We start from the raw sequence: 9,155 nt of genomic DNA, 5'->3' as shown, positions 1-9,155 counted from the left end.
TGCCTTAGTTCAAGTTTGCAAATGTCACTGTAATGTATAGGAACGTCTCTTTCTTCATTTGCTGCTCTTGACTTTCCACAAAATATTGTAGGAAATGACATATACTCGGCATCCTTATCTTGATACAAGCTCAAAGGTGTCTGACCTTCTCCAGGTGCAAATGTATACACATGATCATTTGAGGGATCTGCAGAATCAAGCAATGTATCACTATTACCAACAATATTTTCAGTTTCATCAATTTCACTAAAATGATCGGAATCATAATTCAAGCCTTCATTTTCTTGAGTTCCTGATGCCATTTCTTCACTGAACTCTGTTCCAAGGAACTCCCTGACAGTCTCACTGCAATCTGATGTTATGGTGTTTGCCCAACCGTCATCAATTGAAACACCAGAATTTTTATACATATCACTATGTCTAATCAACCAATGCAGTGCTGTGATAACATGTAAGGGTCTTACGTTTTCAGTGAAATCACATTTTTTGTAACATAATTTTTTCTTCAGTTTCACAGGAATTGTTAAATCAGAGTCAAAAGTTCTTGGTAAGCTTTGTATCACAGGTTGGATATCCACTGGTACATTAACAACATTTCCTTTAATAGACAATTGGCCTCCTCTTGGCAACTCTCTGATCTGCATGAAGTGAATCCTTAAAGAAACTAATCTTTCTTCAAGCTGATGCAGTTCAAGTTCCTTTGGTTTTAACGGAAATGCATTCTTATTCTTGACAGACATACATGGAACTTTGTTCTTTTTTACATATTTAATACAAGTATTACAGACCCATTCACAATTGTCAAATGATAAATGACCTGTAAAGAATTCTTTCATTACCGATGCAGATATTTTCCCATTGAGTGTGTTTGATTTTATTACAGAATGCTTAAACCAAGTTTGATGACAGCATGTGCACACAAAAACAGGACCTTCAGCAATAATGCTTTTAAATTTGTTTATACATCTGCTTATGTTATTCCCAAGTGATCCAGCTTTTCTGTTATATTTCTCTTTCAAGTGAACATTTAACGACGCTCTTTTGCTTCTCCGAGAATTTTTATTATGAAGCTTTTCTCGAGATTTATAAGCTAAATCTACACGTCTGGACTGTTTTTTCAGTCTTTCTCCAACACGATACAATTCATTTTTTCGACAATTCTTCATTGATAACAGGTTTTTTTGTTTATCTTTATCTCTATATTTGGGAATAAGCCTACATTTCCTCATTGATTCTTTGGTCATAGAGCGCTCTTTCTCTGGTCTTCCAGGCACCTGCCTTGCTTTTCTCATTGATTCTTTAGTCTTAAGCCGCTCTTTCTAAAGTCTTTCAGGATTCTGCCTTGCTTTCCTCATTGAGTTTTTGGTCATATATCGCTCTTTCTCTGGTCTTCCGGGCACCTGCCTTGCTTTTCTCATTGATTCTTTAGTCATAAGCCGCTCTTTCTCTGGTCTTTCAGGCTTCTGCCTTGCTTTTCTCATTGATTCTTTGGTCATAGAGCGCTCTTTCTCTGGTCTTTCAGGCACCTGCCTTGCTTTTCTCTTTGATTCTTTAGTCATAAGCCGCTCTTTCTCTGGTCTTTCAGGCTTCTGCCTTGCTTTTCTCATTGATTCTTTGGTCATAGAGCGCTCTTTCTCTGGTCTTTCAGGCACCTGCCTTGCTTTTCTCTTTGATTCTTTAGTCATAAGCCGCTATTTCTCTGGTCTTTCAGGCTTCTGCCTTGCTTTTCTCATTGATTCTTTGGTCATAGAGCGCTCTTTCTTTGGTCTTTCAGGCACCTGCCTTGCTTTTCTCATCGATTTTTTGGTCATAAGCCGCTCTTTCTCTTGTCTTACAGGCTCCTGCCTAAATTTTGTCATACACTTTTTTGTCAACAATCTATCTGTCAACTGCTGTTGATGACTTAATCGTCGTGACTGCATATAGGTTTTAATATAATCATTTCTTTTTCGTATTTTGCATGCAACTGTTTCTATAGGTTCCATCTCTTGTTGTTGGCAGAAGTCCCGTTTCCTTCTCTGTTTTGAAAACTGATCATGGAAATAACTTTGTAATCGTATAGATGAATAATCTTGACATGTTGATGTGTCGGCAGCATCAGGAAATGAATGACTAGTACATTGATTCATTTGTTTACAAGAAAATGTAACAGGCAATAAATCAAATTGTCCATTTAAGTCAATAAGCATACTTTTGTATAAGGCATACATGAATGTTATCAGATCAGTAAAGGAACTAAAAGAAATTAACACTGACTTTCCATCAATATCTGACAATCCAGATGGACTATGTGAATGTGAGTCAAATAAGTAATATAGATTTCCACTTTTAAATACAGCAGAACAAACTGAACCAATCATTACAAGTAAGTATGGTGATTTCTGAAATCCTGATTGAAGAGACTGATGCAATGATGGCAATTCTGCAGTAGCTTGTTGAATACAAACTCCAGACAATACTTCACATTTTTCAATATGAACATTTTTGTTTAAAATTTTCACAACAGTTGGTATCTCATCAAAATTCAAGAGGGCACTTTTGAACTCTTGTAATCCAATTAAAATCACAATCTTATGAAATATTTGTAATATTTAAATTTTCACTTTAACTTATTTAATAATTTTAATTAATCATAATTAATAAGGTTTTAATTAATTTCAATTAACAAAATTTTAAAATAACTATTGCATATTGTTTAAAATAACTAGTGCATATTGTTTAGAATAACTATTGTACATTGTTAGAAATACTTAAGGAATTGTGCAGTTCATATCACGCATTAAGCCCAGTTTTCACAAAACTACACCGGAATACTTTTTTGTGCCAGGTGAGCTACAAACTCTATCATATTGATGTACTATAAGAAAACAGCTTACTAAGCTAACAAAGAATAGCACATTCCAATCTAAATTGTTTAACAAATCAAGAACGCAAACGTAAGCAGTAGAAACTTCTAGAAAGTTCCATGACCAAGGGTTAACAACTTTGACCCGAACAAATATAAAAAAGTAGGTGAATCAATGTACTGCGTGAGACCACGTAGGATCACGTGAGTAACGTATTTGGGAAAGTCTGATCAAATTTCAGCAGCCACCGAAAAAATATTTAAGGAAACCTGTGCGCGACTGAAGTGCAATGTTTTCTGGATATTTTACAGGTGAGATGTTGCTACTTATTTATTTTCAAACCTAAATTACTGTTTGCTGCAAATAAATATATTCATACTTAAATTATTGTTTACTACTTTAATTTGTTTCAGCTACATTCAATGTAGGGAATTTAGGAAAGTGGTTTGACTGCACAATATCCAAATAAATATATACTGTGTATTTAAGATAATTGCTATTTTATAAGTATCATATTAGTAAGACAAATAGTACTGTCTTCTCATAAATAAATAATTTCTTTATTTTATGATTTAACAAAATCAAGTTAATGCCTGAAAACTGTTAGTGAAATTGAACAATATTCTGTGTGATTTATTAATATATATTAAGAATCAATATCGTTGCATATGTACGTATATATCATAAATGATATTTATGCATGCAAATATTTATCTTGTTTAATAAATTAACACAGTGTTTTCTGGATATTTTACAGAAAATAAAATGGGCTGTTTACACTGTCGACTTCTTTGATTATTTACATCTATTATGGATCATAGAATATTAGCGCTTAACGCTAATTTGCATAAATTGAAGAATGGTAGCATTTAATGCTAATTGAAAATGAAACACTACAAATACAACATTCACTAAGACCGTAATGGACAGAATAATTAATTATTAAGAACTAAATAATGTATCGTACGTAAATGAAGATCCCGTTACCAATTACATTAAATGGAAATAATGAAAACTTCAAGGAACATTGAAATAACAAGTAAAAGCACGTACGATATCTGGTGGAGAATAGGTTCTAAAGTTTAATTCCTTTACAATAACATTTTCCACAACAAAAATCGTCAGAAATGTTTCAAGATGTCTCACTACAATTTACGTTCTCGCCTATCAGCCACTCTACCGCCACAATTGACGCCGCCAACATCCCCACCTGACGATACGACAGTTCCGGAGCAATCATTTCAACCATCAACTACCATATCAAAACAAGAAACTCCAAAATCATCAAGTGAGTCAAAACCTTATTTACAAACTCCCGAAGATTTTGTTGCAAGTGAAAAACGTCGTAAAAAACAATTACGTTCAGATTTTCATAAACAATTAAATTCTATCAAAACAATCAGAAGAGTAACAATACATGACAGCCCATTTCAAAGTCACCCATTACAATCCGATGCATCAGACACCGAAGAAACCCAAGAAACAACACTCCAGCCATTAACGCAGGACCCGCCGAAGGAGTCGCTGCTCGAGCCATTATCCAATTTCCGGTACGACCCAGTACCACCGCCATATGGTAATTTTCAGTGCCTTCCCGACGATCGACTACAGGATCCAATTTCCAGTGTTATTTCGCAGAGACCTAACTTTTTCTTAAATATCCCATCGCCTAGTGTTAATAGTGCTAATTTTCCATCGCAAAGTGCTAATAGTGACAATATTAACTTACGTAGGCAGACGCCTTCCGCACCTGGCCACTCTCCAGCAGACGGGGAACGACCGGCGAGAAACTTCCATACCGCACAGACTTCGGACCCAAGAGGTACAATGTTTAAGCCAAACATAATTAAGTTAGCATGCTTTACAGGCAGAGACTATGATAGTTTACCAGCGTTTCTGGCAAAATTTCAGAAATTTTGTAGCATGAATAACATTGATAGGGGTGAATACGCTAATGTTCTTCCATTTTACCTGTCCGACAATGCAGAGAATTTTTACAATAATCTGACCGAAGATATTAAATCTAATTATCAAGAACTCACCAAAGCACTTGCTAAACGATTTCAGACTTAAGAATAAGATTATCATCTAATTGATATTAAACAAAGAGAAAATGAATCATGTGATGATTATATCTCGAGAGCATTAAAAATTTCTACTGATGTACAAGGCTTAGAAGAAAAAGTTCTCGTAAGCTTGCTTGTCAATGGATTAAGAGACAGTATTAAGAAAGATGTTATTTTAAGACAGCCAGAATCTCTGTCAGAACTGGCCAAATACTGTAAACTCTGTGACATGACCACGTCATTTTCAGTCAATGCTATTGACACAAAATTTCAAACGTTATTGGAAGAGATTAAAACCTTAAAAGCGGACATCAAAATTAAGGAAATTAATGCTTTACAGTCAACCCCAATACCAAATATACCGGTAGAAAATTCTTACGCTCAACAACATATGTTTCCAAATCAAATGCCATCTGTTCCTTACAGCCGTTATCAACAATTTCAACCACGACAAAACCATAATTATAGGATGTCAGTACCGTTAGACTATCAAAGACCGCAAATAGTCGATAGATCCGTATCTAACCCACGTTTACAAGTAAACAGACAAAATGCACAAAACCAAATTTGCCCCAAATGCGGATACGATTCTTGTAGGGGGGGTAGAAACTGTTTTGCATTCAATAAACGATGCAACAATTGCCAACAATTCAATCACTTTCAATCAATGTGTTTTCGAACTAAAAAATGATGGAAAAGACAGAGCAGTAGGTACCATTTTAATAACGCAAATTATTCAAAATTCCAAGTAAAACATGAACTAATTAATAAAAAGGGTTTAATTAACAAAAGTACGCATACAACTCAAAATAAACAAAAACAAAGTATTAAATCTAAACGTAAAATATTAGCTTTAAAGGTAGTATCCGCATTTTCTCATAATTCTTTACCAGGAACAATTGCAGATGTCTCAACAAACATTCTTTTGGATTCGGGCAGTAGTATGTCTGTAATCAGCAAATCATTCTTCGCCTCCACAAACATTTCGCTAAGCGAATGCCTACCGTCTAATCTCCATGTCAAGACCGCCATTTCTGATAATTCGTACAATGTAGAAGGGGTCATTAACCTCCCAATGCTAATTGGCAACACGCGCTTTAAGCACCGGTTTTACATAGTACAAGGCTTAACGAATAATGCAATACTAGGAGTAGACTTCTTTTCGCAATACGAGGCAAAATTAAATTTTGAGACTAATACTCTTGAAATAAATAAAGATAATATTACATGCAAAACCAATTTTATAACAAATGAAATTCACTGTATTCAAGCTAATAAAAAGATAAGACTTAAAGCTCATTCATTTCAGAAAATACCTGTTCAATTAAAAGAATGTTTTTTGAATAAAGATTTACATATTATGGATGAAACAAATATCATGGAACTTGATTTATGTATTACAGACAACAAAAATAAAACTATACAATTTCCAATTTACAATAACTCGGATACAGAAAAAATGATAAATAAATATGATATTTTAGCTTCAATACATATTTTAAATGAAAACGAAATATATGACATTAATAATTTAGATAAATGTAACAAAAGTGGAAACGTTAAGACGAGAACCGAAAAAGAACAAATATTACATAATAAAATAGGAAAAGAATTTGCGAATAATCAGCAACTGTTCGATCTCTTAAAGCAATATCAAGATATTTTTAGCGATTCAGAAACAGATGTCGGCGCTGTTAAAAATTTTGAATGTTCCATTGAATTGATACCGAATGCTATACCTATACGTTCAAGACCATATCCGGTAAACCCCAAAACGAGACAAATCATTGAAGATGAATTACAGAAAATGCTAGATAAAAATATAATTTCACCATCAACTTCAATTTGGAGTAGTCCTATTGTATTAGTTAAAAAACATACACATTCAGATGATATTTCACCAGAAGACCAACAAGAAAATAAACAATTATATAGGTTATGCATTGATTACCGACTGTTAAATAAAATTTCGAAGAAAATGTATTATCAAATGCCTACAATTGTAGATGTTCAAAATATGATCGCAGAGAAAAAGCCAACTATCTTTACTAAAATAGACATAAAACAAGCATTTCTTAATCTACCCATGGCCGAAAATTCTAAATAGTATACTGCATTTAATTCACCAACAGGACGATGTTTTCAATTTAACGTTCTTCCTTATGGCTTATGTAATTCTCCTTTTTATTGGTGATTATATCTTTCAAAAATATTAGGAGAATTCAATTTCAAAAACCTTCTATTTTTTCTGGATGACTCTATACTTATGAGTGACAATCTTGAAACCCACATCAAAGAACTTTCTCAATTTTTACATAAACTAAAAGAAGCTGGTTTAGTAATAAATCTTAAAAAGAGTCATTTCGCACAAAAACGAATTACATTTCTAGGCACAGTATTTGAAGGAAACACTATTCAAATGGACCCTGACAAATTGAAAATAATTAACGAATTCCAAATTCCTAATAATCAAAAGGGATTTAAGAGTTTTTTAGGCATGACAAATTTCTTAAAACGGTTTATAAAAGACTACTCACACATTGTCGCCCCGTTAAATAGATTACTTAAGAAAGATACCATATTCAAATGGACCGAGGAACATGACAAAAGTTTTAATTATTTAAAACGGGCATTAATGGCAAAACCAATTTTACGATTACCAGATTTTAATCAAGAATTCACTATTTATACAGATGCTAGTACCTCCGCAGTAGGATTCATTTTATGTCAGGAAGATTCTCCAAAACGTCATCATGTTATTTTATATGGGGGTCGTGCTTTAAAAGATAACGAAAAACGTTACAGTAGTTGTGAACTGGAATTATTAGCAATCATTTACGCTTTGAAAGAATGTAGAGTCTATATATCAAATATACATGTCAAAATTATAACAGACAATAAAGCTTTAACATTTTTGCATACAGCAAAACACTCAAATGACAGACTATACAGATGGGCTTTAGAACTAGAAAATTATGATCATGAAATCATTTATAAAACTGGCAAGACAAATCCGAGCGATTACCTTAGTAGAATTAACTATTCCAAATCAGACATTCACGTTAAATCCCAGGAAAACATACATACACTTTCCAATGATAACGCACCTTTAACACCTCCACAAACCTTGGCACCAATACAAGTAACGCAAAATAATCATTGTTCCCAGGTTAACATTCTCACAAGAAAAATGCGAAAACAAACAATCAACACAACACCCACCAATCATCAACCAATTATCTCTGCTGACAATCAACTTAGCACCATTCCACCTGACAACAGTGTTATCTCAGATAATGATCACATACCTGGTTAACAACTCCAGACAGTCAATGACCGCAAACAACAACACGCACACTTAACAACTAATCAACTAGACATTATAAACTTTTTCTTTTTTTTTATTCAATATCATACATACAATGTAAACATGTATATGATCATACAATATAGTGATATACAAAGCAATAAAGTTCAGACATGTTTTACAAGATATGCTAATATATATATATTTTTTTTTAGAGAGAAAAGAAAAGCACAACAGAGTAATAGTTATGAAAAATGATGAGTTGTATAAAGTCGGAAGAAAGCATACTGGACTTGTGTTTTTTGTTTTATATTCACAATGATCTTGTCAGATTAAAAAATAAAAATTAAAAAAAAATAAATAAACAAAACTATTTTAGAGAGATAAACTAACATTAGGGTAAAATGTATATAAGTGGACAAAACATTATGAGAATTTAATCCGATTCCATTTTTGTTCAAAGATTTGTAATGTGTCATTACTGAGGGCTATTTCTTTCTCAATCTGGATTTTTAGTTTAAGACTATGGACAAAGCAATTAAAATTTGGTACTTGTTTTTTGTACTTCATGTTTAAGATAAAATATTTCATCAATATAACCATAAAATTCACAATATTATTACAGTCTATTGATTTCAATGAGTTAATTCCGAAACTTACATTTAAGAAAGATAGTTTAACGTTAAGTTGTTGTTGTTCAAGAAAAGATATTAATTGATTCCAAATAGGCTGGATGTGTTTGCACTCCCAAAAAAGATGTTCTATAGTTTCAATGTTTTCAAAGCAGAAGTCACACAGATTTGAGTTAGATAATTTGCATTTAAAGAGATATTTATTTGTAGCTATAATTCTATGGATGTATTTATATTGAAAATTTCTCAGTGTGCTTTCAATAGTTGCTTTATATGGCATGGTAAATATGTGTTTCCAATTAAG

The 9,155-nt window shown here is 32.8% G+C and overlaps 1 protein-coding gene across 1 annotated transcript; it reads right to left on the bottom strand.

The window, feature by feature from the left end:
• Nucleotides 1-1,319: 1,319 nt before the first annotated feature.
• LOC127840476 (histone H1, gonadal-like) lies at nucleotides 1,320-1,685 on the bottom strand. The gene has a single exon (XM_052368895.1). The coding sequence runs from the start codon at nucleotides 1,683-1,685 to the stop codon at nucleotides 1,320-1,322; it is 366 nt and encodes a 121-aa protein (XP_052224855.1).
• Nucleotides 1,686-9,155: the final 7,470 nt, after the last annotated feature.

The sequence above is a fragment of the Dreissena polymorpha genome, chromosome 8, assembly GCF_020536995.1.
Source record: "Dreissena polymorpha isolate Duluth1 chromosome 8, UMN_Dpol_1.0, whole genome shotgun sequence".
Lineage (NCBI taxonomy): Eukaryota > Metazoa > Mollusca > Bivalvia > Myida > Dreissenidae > Dreissena > Dreissena polymorpha.
This window is presented reverse-complemented; position numbering and strand designations above follow the sequence as displayed.